Source organism: Poecilia reticulata, chromosome 18, assembly GCF_904066995.2.
Source record: "Poecilia reticulata chromosome 18, P_reticulata-male-v2, whole genome shotgun sequence".
In the NCBI taxonomy this organism is placed as follows: Eukaryota; Metazoa; Chordata; class Actinopteri; order Cyprinodontiformes; family Poeciliidae; genus Poecilia; species Poecilia reticulata.
In genome coordinates this window covers 6,512,203-6,527,384 of record NC_088847.1, presented here as the reverse complement: position 1 = coordinate 6,527,384, position 15,182 = coordinate 6,512,203, and the positions used below count along the sequence as shown (strand labels likewise).

The window sequence follows — 15,182 nt, the reverse complement described above, 5'->3', positions numbered from 1 at the left end:
AGACCTGCAGACAGAATGCAGTCATCGCTTTCTGAAAGCAGGACATGCACAGTTAGTATACTATAAACAGCAGTGCTTCTTCATAAAGGCTAATGCTGCGTTCTGATTCATTTTTAATATCTACTTTAAGCAATAACAACGATAGCTAAGCAATAGCTAAAATAGCAACGGTTATTAAAATGTGTGTAGGATTAAATAACCTTGTATCTTTTCATGGAAGGCAAAAGCCATTATTGACTAATCAAAAATATGATGACGGGGGAAAAAATCAATCAGTGCAAAAATAAATAGATAATGGAGCAACATAATAATATCATGCTTTCTGATTATCTTTGATTCTCACTGTACTGCTAATGATTCTTATACCCAAACCAGAGGTGTTTTTTTGGGTGTAAGTTTTGTTTCCATCTTATCTTATTTTAGGTTTTTGTGTTAAAACATTTGGCACAAGGGGTATGAAGAAGTACCAAGCTAGAAGCTAAAGCTAGTTCTGACTTTTTTTTTTTAGCAAAGAACATATTTTATTTGTTCTGTCTTTAACATTACCTACGATTTTATTATGTCATCATCTTATCAGTAATAGACAGGCAATTGTAATATGAAAGATTAATACTTAGATAAACATTACCTTTTTAGGTGGGAAAATGGAGCAGACTCTTAGGTGGGGGAGAAGTGCTAAACTGGAAGCTAATGCTAATTGTTGCTTCACTGCTGAAAAACATGTTTAATCAGTGTTTTAGACATCTTGTCTTCAACTTATCACTAATAATCAGGTAACTATGATGTCAGAACTTTTAATGAACTTTGAACTATTTCAGCATCAAAATTTTTCTATGTCTGATAAGTTTCAGGCTTCGGAGAAGTGCCTTATTAGAAGCTAATGCTTGGTCTGGCTTTAGTTTTGAAGAACATTGCCGACTGTGTTTAGTGTAAAAATACATTGGAATATGGTTTAGTAACTATAAGCAAATGGTTAGCTTCGTATTTGCAGGATTTGTGTACCACCATTTATTTGCAGGTTTTTTTTCTCATTTAGTTGGGAAAATGGTGGAGCACTAAATTTTATACTAACTGTTGCTTTTGTTCTTGGGAAACATTCTTAATGAATGTTGACTATAACATCATGTCTTCAACTTATCACTGATAGCCTGGCAACTGCATTGTCACTAATTCTTAATGAACTTTGAACTATTTTGGCATCGTGGTTTTCAGGCTACAGAAAAGTGCTACATTAAAGCTAATGCTTAGTCTGGATTCCGTTTTGGAGAACATTGTTAATTTGTACTTAGTGTAAAAATACATTGGGATAAAGGAGGTTTTAGTAACTACAATGCCATTATTTAGTTAGCTTATCATTTGAACTATTTGTTTTTCTCACGTTTAGGCAGGAAAATGGTGGAGTGCTAAATTTGAAGCTAATGCTAACAGTTACTATATTGTTCATGCTTAAGTAGTGATGACTTTTACAATTCCTGAGCTTTTTTATCATATTTTCTTATCAGTAATGGTCAGGTAACAAAAGATGCTGACTCCATATTTATAAGCTAAACTTTTGCACCATTTTCATTGATCAGAGAGCAGTTCCTTGTGATTATTAAGTGTTTATCTTAACATTATGTCAAAACGGTTCAACTGTTGAAGTGTGTACAAAATCCAAAAAACCCTAGCTCTTAACAATGCCTTCAGGTGTAGCGTTAAGCTCCTGGCTGCTCTCACAGTAGCACCCAGTATCACGCTGTGGCTGTAAAGGTGTTTTTCTCCTCCCCGCCAGAGGCTCTGGTTTCTCACCATCAACCGTCCCCTCAGGTTGCTGTCATTTCACGCAGGGTTGTCACTTCTTCAGCACAGGTTGCTGCATATTAGAGTAAATCCCTGTCACACATGTACTTTAGCCATCTGTTATGCATGTACCGTTATTTTGATGTGTCCATCTTCTCTTCCAGCCCTCCCAATGGTTCTTTTTGCTCTGCGTTTTCTCCCCCACAATCCCTTTCTGCACATCTCTGCCGGCACTAATTACTAATTAACTTTGAAAAGGCCCCACAGCCCATTTTAAGTCCCACGAGGACAGCAGCTACATGCAGTATTTAATCACTTCCTGTGTATGTGCAGGCCACAATCTGTGTTTGTGTTCATATAGATACCTCAAAATATAAGCCACAGAGTGTGTGATTTCAAAAAGGAGACAGAGATATGAAATGTTTTCAATGTTTTTGTTATTCTTTTCCACATTTAGGGGGAGCCACCATGACATCAGAAATGCAGGAAATCGCCATCACAGAGGACAAGCCTTTACTCACGGGTCAGACTGATGCTGCCAAGGTTAGACATTCTGCTTCAGATATTAAATATCATATAAACTTCACAGGAAAACTCATATCAGTAGCGATCACACTAAGTCCAAACCGAGCCAGGCTCAAACCAGAAGCATTTTGACTCCTGCCAGAACTTGTGTGTGTCCCGGAGTCGGTGTTTGCACTCTTGAGTCTGAGCAAATCCGTCATCAGACGACTTGTCTTCCAAGCACATATGTGAAAGGTCTTAACGCCCGCGCATAAGCGGGTGTTTGTGTGAGAGTGTGTGAGCAGAGCTGCAGCGCTGGCTCCGATCTGGTGGGTTGACGTCAAACGATGAGGGAGCGAGAGCAGATCCTGCTCTGCTCTGCTCTGCAGGGCAACATCTGCATGGCAACATCAGGTGACTTGATGATGACACCTGGTGGCCAACACGGGTACAGCATAAATGCAATAACTTGTAATAAGTTTTTGCTTTTTTAAAAATTCTTTAGAGAAAGTAGATACACTCAAAAAATAGAGCAGGCAAATATTTGAATACTGCATTTAAACTCAAACTGTATGATGATACAAACAAGAATAGTGGTTCTACTTATTACAGAATCATTTTTAAGGTAATGAACTTGTTTGAGTTTAGATGCAATTTTCAATCATTTGCCACCTCCGTTGCTTCTGCTTCTTCTTTTAGCTCAGCGCACAACCTGGTTATGATCCAGCAGCAGAAACTGTGAATATTTGTAGCATTTTTCCTGCGTCTTAAAATATTCATTAGGACTGTGTCTGCTTCCACTAACATATAAAGAAGAGAAAATGTTACATAAATAGAAATCCACAACAACGTAAGCAATCTTAAAATAACTTGATTATGAAAATATTTTGACTACTGTAAGGTTGTTAAATTTATTACTATTTTCGATTTGAAGTTTTTGTAACGAAAACCAGCATGGAAATTATTTTTCTTGCCTCCCTACCATGAGCGGCCATTAATCATTTATATTAAAAGAGGAGGAGACGTCACACCGTGTGTGTGTGTGGGAGAGCAGCATCTGTACAACATGGATTCACTCTTTTAAAATGAGGACAAAATGATCAGATTGACATTTTGAATGCATTACATATAAGCAGTTAATGCAATCAGCGTTACCAAGACAACACTCCCTGTGTGTGTGGTCTGTAAAAGTTGGATCTGTAGCCAAGATGTCAAAACCCAACATGATCCAAGATGGACCAAACAGAGCAACTTTGCTCTACTTCATTCTGCCTTCCTGTTACCTGAAAGTCTTGCTCTCTCTCTCCTTCTCGCAGCCTGAATGAAACGCAGACACATCTCAGTATGTCATAGGAAATACAGTTTTCTTTCAAATTGCTTCATTTTTAAAAATGTCACTGATGGCTAAAATTGAATGGTCTTCAATCAGTAACAGTATCCACAACAAAGAGTGGTGTTGCTGCAGCAAACTCACTGTACTTAGGCAAGATACGTTCAGTATGAAATAATAAAACTCACATCAGCACATCCGCTTCCAACCCGTTTTTCCAATAATTAAACATCTAGAGGTTTCTATTTATGTTGGTTACGACAAAAAGAAAACCCAGATGTAGCAACATTTGCTTCAGTCTTAGACGTAAAGTAATTCAAATAAGAGTGATAGCGTAAGATTTTCATCTACTCATATTGTGTTTTTGTAAAAATAAAATCTATCATCTGTCTCATCTGATTGTTTTCTTAGCCCTGTCTTCATGTACCACGTGTATATTCTGTAAAATAAGAAAACATTCAAAGCATCTTACTAATTAGTCTTTTCTTACATATAGGATGTTGCTGAACTGGCTGCAAGGATACTCCTAGATCAAGGACAGGTGAGACCGCCACAGATGCTTGAATCAGTTCAGTCGGGTTGAAAATAACTCTAACGCATGTTTAAAAGCAGATATATTGAGAAACAACCTTTCATAACAAAGCAACACTTACAAAATATTGAAAAAAAAAAGTAATAATTGAAGTGTAACCTTCAGACAGTTTCTTGATTAGAGTAATTGAGGTTGAGAGAAAAACACACCAGAGAATGAAACCTGCAAATTAACAGTAAAAATAACATGTTTGCCAATAAGTCATTGGTTATTCTCAAAGCTATCTGCTGAGCTTCCTTGAAATAGACAATGGTGTCAGTTGGTGTTTTATGTTTAAATTATCATTTTATTGTCACAAGGACAATTTATTTTGTCCTTAAACAAAATAAATTAGTTTATTTGATCTTTCTGGCTCCATACATATAAAGTTACAGTCTTAAATGCTAGGCTAAAGCTAGCATGTTTACTCTCTCGTCGTTTTTGCTACGACTCAATAATTGAAAAATTCTGCTTCTTGGATATTTCAGCGCAGTTCCGGATAATCATGTGAAGACAAAACTGCTGTTGTACCTTAATGCTTTGCTTTGACCGTCATAAATTTGAATGAGTAATGTTTCAGCTGCTCTCATCTGTCTGAACAAGCAAGTCAAGCAAAGTAAATTACATGACTGTGCGAAAGGAAATTGAACTGTCTTATAAAGAAAATAGAAATAAATAATTTCTATAAATAAATAGAGGTTAGCTACATATTAATTCTCCACACTGATGTGTTCTTTTCAGGAGGAATCCAATCATATTTTCTTTGTTAGACATGAGGTTCAGAAACATTATTGGCTTGACCCAGAGCTTTGTGTTTATTCAACACTAAAATGAGCCCAGCAGGGTGGATAATTGCTGTGCATGCACTGTTACATTCACGCAGTAATGCTAGAGACTGAATTCAATTAAATGTGAATACTTTCATTGGCCGGGGTTAGTTCTGCTTCAGCACTATAAAGCAGAAACTGAATGGAGTGAGTAGCGTTAGGCTGTTTGGATTAAAATGCAAAGAATGGTTTTGCTTTATTTAGGGAAATGTGACTCACTGAAGCAGGCAAAGATTTATTACTCAGCAAAGAAGTTTATTTTTTTCCCTCTTTGTCCAGTAATTGTGTGTACAGAAGTAAACCTTTGTAGTTGCCTTTTCAAAAATGTTATTTAATGTGTGGATATGTTGTCATACATGGCAAAAAGCAAAACAAGGCAATGTTTCTGTAGGATCATCAACACATTCAATTAAAAATGCATTAACTTGATAAAGCACGATAGAAACATAAAACGTGAAAAATACTTTTTATCTTAACTCCTGTTTGACATTTTTACAGTCTGTGAAGAAAACTGATCTTTCAATGTCACCATTTTGGGGTATTTGTGTTTTGATTGTTTTCCTGTTTGTATATTTAAGCTCAAGTTTTACCATTTTCTCTTCAGTTCACTATAGTCATTTTTTTTTTAAGTCTTTACTATATCAGTTCCAGGCTGTCCTTAAAAAGTCCTAAAGTTGACTTAAATTTGTGTGTTTTAAATTAAGGCCTTCAGACATCCTAAAATGTCTTAAGGACTTCTAAGAAATGAAGTTTGTACATTTATTTGGAGATATGAAGGTCTTAAATTCCATTCATAGCGGCCTTAAAAAGTCTTACATTTTAAACCCCGAGTTAATTTCTTTGAATATCCATTACAAATGTGTACAAAACTTTGTCGACATTCCACTAATGTGGAATGTCGACAAACCATGTTTAACCCTGGTTAAACATGGTTAAACCATGTTTAACCATGGTTTTTCTATTAAATAAGAAACACAATTAAAATCACATGTGAATAAGTTTGTTTATGCATTAAGTTGTTTCAAAACATGTCACGCCATGATTCTCCAACAGTAATACTTTATTTGAAGGGGTGTGCATAAGACTGACATGACACTGTCATAAACATGACATAATATCATGAACATAAAGAAGTCTTTATGAAAGTTTCTGACAGTTGTCATGAAATGTCATTCGATAAATAATGACACTTTTAATGCAAAGTTGTTCTAAAAGTTATATAAAAAGTCCATTAAAAATCCCATCTTTGCATTAAATTATCATCATTTACAAAATCATGCAAAGTTGGCACTTTTAATGGACTTTTAATGCAACTTTTAGAGCAACTTTGCATTAAAAGTGTCATTATTTACCGAATGACACTTCATGACTGTCATAAACATTCATAAAGACTTCATGTTCCTAACAGATGTTATGTCATGTTTGTGACAGTGTCATGTCAGTCTTATGCACAAACCTTCAAATAAAGTGTTACCCCTCCAACTACTTCCTGTCTTCTTCTTCATGGCATCATCCGGCTGTCGATCATGTGACTTGTGTGATGCAAAAATTGGTTTGAGAAACAAACAACTATATGGCAAAAAAAAAACACCTCATTCTAACAGCAAAAGTTTTTCTCAAAATTGACACGTTTCTGTTAAACAAATTTATTTTCAAAATGTCAAATTGCTCAAATATATGATCAGTGGAAATGCAGCTCTCTGTGCTGGCCTGTCACATTGAATTCCAAAGAAAAAGGTGAAGTTTGTGGTTGTGATATGACAAAAAAAAAAATCTGAAGCGGGATAGACGCCTCAGATGTGATGATTAGCAATGTTAACATCCTAGACTTAATGCCCCCACCTTTCTCTGCTCAGGAGCACAGCGTTGAGACCCCGCACGGCGTTCTACGCGTGACCCTCCACGGGACGCGGACCACCCGCCGGCCCGCCATCCTGACCTGCCATGACGTGGGTCTGGACAGTGAGTAGAGCTCTCTCTTTCTCTCTCTCTCTCTCATCTTCATTTTCTCTTCCTCATCCTCCCTTCGCGCTCTTTCTCCGGCAGGTAAGAGCTGCTTCTCTCCTCTGTTTAAATTCGAGGAGATGCAGGAGATCGTCAAGAGCTTCACCCTGATTCACATCGACGCTCCGGGCCAAGAGGAGGGGGCCTCCGCCTACCCTCCAGGGTACGCTGATCTCCGTTTCCTAACATAACCCTTCGTTTTCTCAAAGTGTGAATAATCTTCTGTGCAGGCTTCAAAGTAATCCCCTCTAAAAATACTCAATGTTCCCATCTCTCACATCTCCCCGCTCCCATATCTGGTTGCTAAATGCGGTTTTGTCAGAAACTAAAACAAAAACCTTGATCGCCTCGTTCCATTTCTTTTTGCTGTTGTAGCTACCAGTATCCCTCCATGGAGACCATCGCTGAGATGATCCCTGCTGTGCTGCAGTTTTTCAAGTAAATACTACATTTGATTTGATTTGACTTGTATATATATGATGTGCTCTCACACAAAACGTCTTTAAATTAAGCTCTTTTTTTTTTGTTAATTCTCTCCGTCTGTCAGCTTCCGTACCGTCATTGGGGTGGGGGTGGGAGCGGGAGCGTACATCCTCTCCAAGTTCACAGTGAGTAGCTTCTATTGTTAGAGCTGTCATTTTTTTACCATCTGTGTCCTTTGCATAATCCAAAGTAGCTGTCAGAATCTGACACTGTTCTCGCAGTCAGGCAGATGAAGAGTATGGTACAGTCCCGTTGAAAGAGTGGAAATGAAGGAATTCTGCTTAAAATAGATATTTTTTGAGTGGCAGCTATCAAAAAGGGCAGTGTTACAGTTTTAAGCTGTTTTAGATTTTTTTCAATTGTGTTTTTGCACCAAATTTAGGGAAAATACTGTAGATACTAGCTGGTATTTTTAGAGAGACATATTAATCCTCCTGAGGTAAGGTAAATATTAGGCACGCGCGATATATAATCATCAACATCGATATATCGGACCAAAGTTTCATATCGGTTCATCTTTAATAAATATTAGTTGCACCACAGCCTCTAAACAGAAAACCAAATGAAAATGACAGTAATTATTCCTGCATTTATATTGCCTTGCAGATGTGTTCATTCCCTTTGAACCCACTTTTACACATTTGCCTTGTTACAAAGATCAACTTAAATGGATTACATTTTTTGCCACATAAAGCATTTTGCATGTAGGCCAAACAAGTTGAATTTTGAAACGTGAGAAAGTGTGAAAAAGTTCAAAGGGTACAAACTCGTTTACAGACAGAATAAACAACACAGCAGCCTTTCAAATACTCATCCAGCGAAAATAGATGTGGGATGCTGGGAAAATTAGGTTTGAGAGAATAGAGTAAATATTACAAGCATGAATTGTTACTATTTTCCATCTCAGGTACAGTAAAGTCGAGTATACCAACAAAGAAAAGGCACCAAACATGAAGCTACATTGAGCTCAGGCAGTCTGCTCGATTCTGAAGTCGAAGTTTTATTTGCTTTAAACTTGATTTCTGTCTGCAGCTCGCTAATCCAGATTCAGTGGAGGGCCTGGTTCTGGTTAACATCGACACCAACGCTAAAGGATGGATGGACTGGGCCGCTCACAAGGTTCGTCGGCTCACCATCTGACTTCTTGTCTTCCTGCTGATAGAAACCTGAGATTGTAACAAAGTTTGACCTGATCAGGGCTGTTAATCAGTTAAGGGATATAAAATTAGACGAGACAGTGTTATAGATTATGTTTCTGATGTGAGAATCGGCTAAATCGATCTGTTCTCTTTGTCTCCTCTGTAGCTCAGTTCTGTGACTTCCTCCCTCACAGAGCAGATCTTATGTCACCTTTTCAGTCAGGTACGGCAAAACCTTAAACGTCTGGAAGAAAACACTACAATTTACATAATCTTTTTCATGTTTTCTAAAAAAAAAGCTATCCTTTTTGTAGGAGGAACTTTCAGCAAACACAGACTTGGTGCAGTCTCACAGAGAGCGGATCTCCAAAGCGCCTAATCTGGCCAACATGGAGCTCTTCTGGAAGACGTACAACAGGTAAAAACATCCTGCAGGGGGCAGCATACGCACCAGAACCCAACCAGGGCTAACCCCGTCTCTCTCTCCGCCACAGCCGCAGAGATCTGAACCTGGACCGCAACTATACCTTCAAGTAACTACACCTCTTCTTTCTTTAAAAAAATAAAAATCTCAAACAGTTCAATGCAGCTCATATGAGTTTGAAATGTGTTTCTTTATCAGGTGTCCAGTGATGTTAGTAGTTGGGGATCAAGCTCCGTATGAAGATGCTGCTGTAAGTTTAAGGTCTTGTAACTTTGATATACCTGTAAAGAAAGATTTTTTTTTTCATGTTATTCTTCCTGTGTCCACCAGGTGGAGTGCAACAGCAAGCTGGACCCCACATCAACTTCCTTCCTGAAGGTGAAACATCAGTTTGTCTTTGCTTTAGCGTCTCTTCTCTGACTCTGTTGTAACCTTTGTTGTCCCTGCCACAGATGGCCGACGCAGGCGGCCTCCCTCAGCTCACTCAGGTAACAGGAGCAGCAGAGTGTTTTAGAAACGTCACAAACTGCTGAGTCAGCACTTAGAATACATGAGAAAATGACCTAGTTGTTAAAATAAAAGTTGCATTTGTTTAAATAGGCAGGAAATGTAAAAAATCCTTCTGAAATGTTTCAGTTTTTGTTTAACTGATTATTTTTATTGTCATTTTTCTGTCTGCAGCCTGCTAAACTCACCGAGGCTTTCAAATATTTCATCCAAGGAATGGGTTATAGTAAGTTAACTTTTCTGAAAATTCATCTAACATTTCTCAGCTAAACATAAATCTTGATTGTGGGGATTTCCTGTTTGTACGTTTCTTGGCAAGGAAATAGATATATAATATCAGTAAATATCGTTTATTGTCCACAACAGCAATACAATATCAGTATCAGCCCAAATTTTCATATCGGTACATGAAATTTCCAGGACACCCGTAGTCTGGACTAAAAATGAATGCCACAGTTATGGGAATGTTCTGCAGTGTGTTGTTTCGATCACATTTACCACCTTCTGAACATCAATAAACACAATCTTTCTCCTCAGTGGCTTCCTCTTGCATGACCCGCCTGTCCCGCTCCCGCACCACCTCGCTCTCCTCCTCCTACTCCATGGACGGGTCCCGCTCTCGCTCGCGCACCCTGTCCCAGGGCTCGCAGGGGGGCCAGATGCCGCCCAGCCCCTCCCAAACCATGGAGGTCTCCTGCTGAAGAAGACTCCGCCCCCTTCCACCACCTAACGACGGCAAAAGCGGAGAGCGACAAAGGAACGAAGGGAAAAAGGTGAAGCGTGAACGCAAAGAAAACGAGACGAACGAATGGCTTTCTCCATCAGTCAAAACATGACTCCCATCATTCCCCCCCGCAAGAGCAGACAGAGAGAGAGAGAGAGGGCCTGTCCTCCATGTTGGTCCAGCACAGTTGCAGTCTTTCAGCTAGAAGAGATTAAAAAGAACCAGGAAGGAGGTGCAGAACGGGAAGCAGTCCTCTCTCCCTCTGTCAGCCTGTAGACCCCTTTAACCTAGATCCAGAGTGTGGCATGTAGAAGCTGCACTCATCACTTTAACCCATAGAAACACTTCAGGAAGCAGAATTGATGATGATGCTGAAGCTAATGATGATGTAATAGGAAACAAAACTGTAACACTTTTCTCTTTATTACATGATTTTAATATAATATAGAATAAAAAAAAACATACTATAGCAGAGATACTTACTACAATGTGTGTGTCCACTACTTTTACTGCTAGTTTCTAATGTGTTTTTTTTTTCTTCCTGATTTGCAACCTGTCTCAACTAATGGCTGAAGCAGTCAGCAAGAGCCATTCTAGCAACTACATGTGCGTCTCAAAAAAAAGTTTAACATAATTTAAAAAATTTATTTATTTCAGTTTTGTTCAAAAACTGAAACTCGTGTATTATATACATAATGAGGCATTAAATTTCAGTGATGTATTTCAAGCCTTTAATTCTGTTTGTATTGATGATTGTGGCTTACAGTTGATGAAAACACAAAATTATATTTCTTAGAAAATAAAAGCTTTACATAAGACCAGTGAAATAAAGATTTTTTTTAATAGATCAGTGTTCTGTATGTTGCGGTGTTTTATAAAATGAGCTTTTCTTTTAAAATCCTCGCACACGTTTTTTCTTTCCACACAACGTTCCATCAATTTGCATAGACACTGCACTTTATTATTATTTTTAGGAATTACCTCTTTATGGATATCTCAGTGAAAAACTGGGCAACTATCATGTCAGCAACTGTCCACATGATTAGGTCTTTCATCATATGGGTAAAATACAATCATTCTGTACTAAAAATGTATTTTTATTGATCTTATGTTCAAGTTTTCTGAGGAACATAATTTTGGGGTTTTCATTAGCTGTAGGCCTTAATCAACAGAAATAAACATGGAAATATATTACTATGTATGTAACAAGTCTATGACTAGTTTCAGTTTCTGAATTGAATAACTGAAAAATTAATTTTTAATGGTTTCCAGATTTTTTTTGAGATGAACATGCATTTCCTCCTTGGTGTTGCCAGGTTTTAGTTTTTGTCTTCCACTCGTCCCGTCCTCAACGTTTTACTTTCTTTTATTTTTTATTGGATGTAACAAGGTTGAAAGTTTTTTTTTTTATAATTATTCTCTTGAATCTGCATGCTTGGTCTCACCCCACGTGAATACTGACTGGATATTTTTCTTTCATATTCTGCTAATAACGTGTGTTTGTTTGTTTGTGTCGTTTGGGGTTTCTAGCGACAGTCTGAAGGACGTTCCTGGGTGGGATGTTGTCTGCTTCAGCAAAAGCTTTGGGCGCTGTCGTCAACTCGAGTCGCACATTTCTAAACTAGTGCTTCCAACTTTTCTGGCCGCGTGTCGAACCACCCGTGACGTCTGCCGAGGCCAGAAGGGATCACTGTGTTCACCGTGTGGGTTGTGGTTCTTTTTTTTTTTTTTTTTTTGCGTTTCTTATCTTCCGTTCCAGTTTTATTCGGGAACTAGAGATTTACGAATTCCCAGTAGGAAAAATCAGCTGGACCGCGCTCCGCAGTCGGATTTCCCACGAGGAAACTGGAAGCAAATCCGTCACGACTTGTAAGGCGGATTCAATATGGCCGCTCCTCGAATCAACAATAGAAACGTTTGTTTCAGGAGACGCACAGGTAGGACTGCGTCTCAGCTTAGAGATGCGTGTGCGACTCTAAACTGAACAAATTAAAAATGGTGTTTGATTGTAGAGCGTAAAACTTAAATTGATGTTTGTAGCTATTGCAAACAATGTTTACGGGCGTCGCCATATTGAAATTCCATCTTCCAACCTCGAGCGCCGTTACCTCGGGTCTGACGTCAAGCCCCAGCACCGAGTTTCAACTTCGCAGGTAACCTGAACGCAGCATAACCTTACCTGTACGTGGATACCTCCAAATAGACGCAACCGGCTTAGTTGAGGCGGAATAAAAACACACTCCTCAGTAATGGAAGCGCCTTTTACTTAAACTGGGCCGCTGCTTGTGTGTTTGCTTGTCGCGCGGAAGTAGATAGAAAGCGTTTGTGTCCGGTTTGCTGAGTAGAAGGAAGAAAATGGAAAACAAGAGGGTGCAGTTTTTTTCTTTTTCTCTTTTTTTTTAAACGGGGGAAAACCCCATGTAAAACAGCCCCCCCACTGCCAACAAGCCAAATAAAAACCGCCTGAACCTTGAACTGTCCTGTTACAGCTAGGAAGTAACAGCGTACTGCCAAATTTCAGAGCCTCGTTTATCTGGTGACTCAGATCTCCCTCTAAACGTTAATATCTCAACACAAAGCTGTCCACTGCCCTGTGACATGTTGCCAATAGCCTGACTATATTTCTAAAAATGAAAAAGAGCCTATATGTGAATGCAGCCATGGATGTTTTCACATTTTTAAACCATTTACGATTTGAATGAGTCGGGTGGAAACGGCCTGTTTCTTGTTTGTGTGATCCGGTTCTACTTATCCAAAGCTTTTTAAAAAGAGGCCGAGCCGTGATCGGTGAGCATGACGGGGAAGACCGTGGAAAGCTTTAAGATGGAGGTTACAATGGCAGGAAGCGGAGACCAGAGAAAAAAATGGAACATGGATTCAGGGTGTTGTTGGTTTTGAGGCGGGTTCTGATTTCAGTCAGACACGGAGGAAAAAGTCCAGTGGTACTTCTTTCTAAAGAGTTGAGCAGGGATGTGTGATTGTAAATGCTTGTCCATGTTGTCTTCTGTCTGACTCTTAATTTTTATTTCAATCTGTTTTTTCCTCTTCTACATCTTTTTTTTTTTATCTGTGTGAAGTGTTAGTTTATTGTCCCGATGTGCTCACAAGTTAGTTAACCGTGTGCTAGTTCTTGTAACTTTTTTAGCATTAGCGCTTATAAGGGAGAGTAATATAATTAATAATTAAAAGATCAAAAGTGAAAAACAAAAAAATAAACTGAAATTTACTTGTGTGACTCATTTCCCTGTGTAATGCAATGAACATCCTTAAAAAGCAAACTTAAATATCAATAAAAGCTTAAAGAGGAACAACTTGTCCACTGTCTTTATTTTCACATGTGGAGTTTCTCATTTGTACACTTATATATTCAAAAAAACTGAAACAGTTGAGTAGAAACTGCCCAAATGTCTTCACATTCTGTGTAAATTGAAAGGATAGAACAATACTCTTTACAAGCTTTTGGGACACTCACAAAACAGGTTTTCCATTATCAGGGTGTCTGTGCATCCTTAAGGTTTAAAATATGTCTAAAATTTCTTAAATTCATATCTTAATATTAAGTTGGTTTAAAAAGTTGGGTTAATCACAGGTTTTAAATTTTGTCTTGTCATGACTATTTAATCTTGTATTTTTTTTCTGGTGGCAAAAGTTTGAGATCATTTTGTTCTGAGACTCCAGGCGGTTGAGGCTATTGGTAACTAGCTAATCTATCCTTTCTGGCTAGCTAGTTTTTTGCATCTATCATGGGTAAGTGCATTTCTGTGGTGATACAGGTCTTAAATTCCATTCATATTGGTCTTAAAAAGTCTTCAGTTTGAGTTGGTGAAACATTCAGAAACCCTGAATATTTTCTGTAAACCCTAAAAGATTTTCTCCTGGACCCTCATCATGAACTAAAGCAATTTTGCATCACTGAGTAATTTCTTTATTTGCCTTGCTTTACAAAGCAGCAAAAATAAAAATGTCCCTTGTGAACTTAAGAGTGAAATCATATTTTTATAATAGGTGGGTTAATAAAACAATTTATGTTCAAAGTTCTATTTTAAGTTGAACTTGAACAGAACTTAAATGTTCAGAATAAATCCACTTTTAGGAATAGTTTAGTTCACCATACATTTTACTCTTATTGAATAATAAAGTATCACTTCTATTACATGAGTAACATTTCAGGATAGTGTGTGAGAACAGCAAACGTCTTAACCAAAATGCACCAGATACTGACTTTAAGTTAATATAAAAGTGAGACCTTTGTTCAACAGCTCTGTTGTTTAGATATTTTCTATTTGCTGAACCTGTTGGGTTATATGGAAATCAAGAAGGTGGAGTAAACACTATGTACTGCTACTGGAAGTCATTTATCCTGTTCTAATCTGCATACCTACATAGGTACGTACATACGTATGCATGTATGATTTATCTACCGTGAGCATTATAAGTTTTATTTTGAGAGAAAAATTACATTCTTCTGCTTAAATTTTGCTATTTTGTAATTGCTATTTGTAGTAACTTTTTCATTGTACTCTTTAAAATACAGGAATTTGCACCTAATTTTATATTTTGTATCTGATATAAGTTTTAACATTCAGATGTTCTGATCGATTACTCAGTACTTGAGGCACTTGATTTTTAATACATTTTTACTCGTATTTGAAGAATTTCTTGGACGGCTAGGTACACTACACACCTCTGATCAAATGTGCCCAACAAATAATACAGAAATATTACGCTTTGTGGTCAAGTTCAATTTAACATCCGTTCTACATTTGACCACTAGGTGGCAACTAAGCTTCTGCTTTAGAGAAAGAGGAGGTTAGTCTTTAAAACTGACTTTCCTCTGTTTATATTTACCAAATACAAAATAAATGTGACACTTTTTCAATAAAATATTCA

The 15,182-nt window shown here is 37.8% G+C and overlaps 1 protein-coding gene across 1 annotated transcript in view; it reads left to right on the top strand.

The window, feature by feature from the left end:
* ndrg2 (NDRG family member 2) overlaps positions 1 to 13,603 on the top strand; it is a 35,814-nt gene extending 22,211 nt beyond the window's left edge. Inside the window, exons 2-16 of the mRNA XM_008435195.3 lie at positions 2,237 to 2,322; positions 4,110 to 4,154; positions 6,868 to 6,973; positions 7,058 to 7,178; positions 7,391 to 7,453; positions 7,563 to 7,623; positions 8,531 to 8,617; positions 8,804 to 8,860; positions 8,952 to 9,055; positions 9,132 to 9,170; positions 9,260 to 9,311; positions 9,392 to 9,439; positions 9,514 to 9,549; positions 9,743 to 9,794; positions 10,106 to 13,603. Of these exons, the coding sequence (XP_008433417.1) occupies positions 2,248 to 2,322; positions 4,110 to 4,154; positions 6,868 to 6,973; positions 7,058 to 7,178; positions 7,391 to 7,453; positions 7,563 to 7,623; positions 8,531 to 8,617; positions 8,804 to 8,860; positions 8,952 to 9,055; positions 9,132 to 9,170; positions 9,260 to 9,311; positions 9,392 to 9,439; positions 9,514 to 9,549; positions 9,743 to 9,794; positions 10,106 to 10,269 (1,110 nt within the window). The 5' untranslated portion in view covers positions 2,237 to 2,247 and the 3' untranslated portion in view covers positions 10,270 to 13,603. The remainder of the gene's footprint in view (positions 1 to 2,236; positions 2,323 to 4,109; positions 4,155 to 6,867; positions 6,974 to 7,057; positions 7,179 to 7,390; positions 7,454 to 7,562; positions 7,624 to 8,530; positions 8,618 to 8,803; positions 8,861 to 8,951; positions 9,056 to 9,131; positions 9,171 to 9,259; positions 9,312 to 9,391; positions 9,440 to 9,513; positions 9,550 to 9,742; positions 9,795 to 10,105) is intronic.
* Positions 13,604 to 15,182: the final 1,579 nt, after the last annotated feature.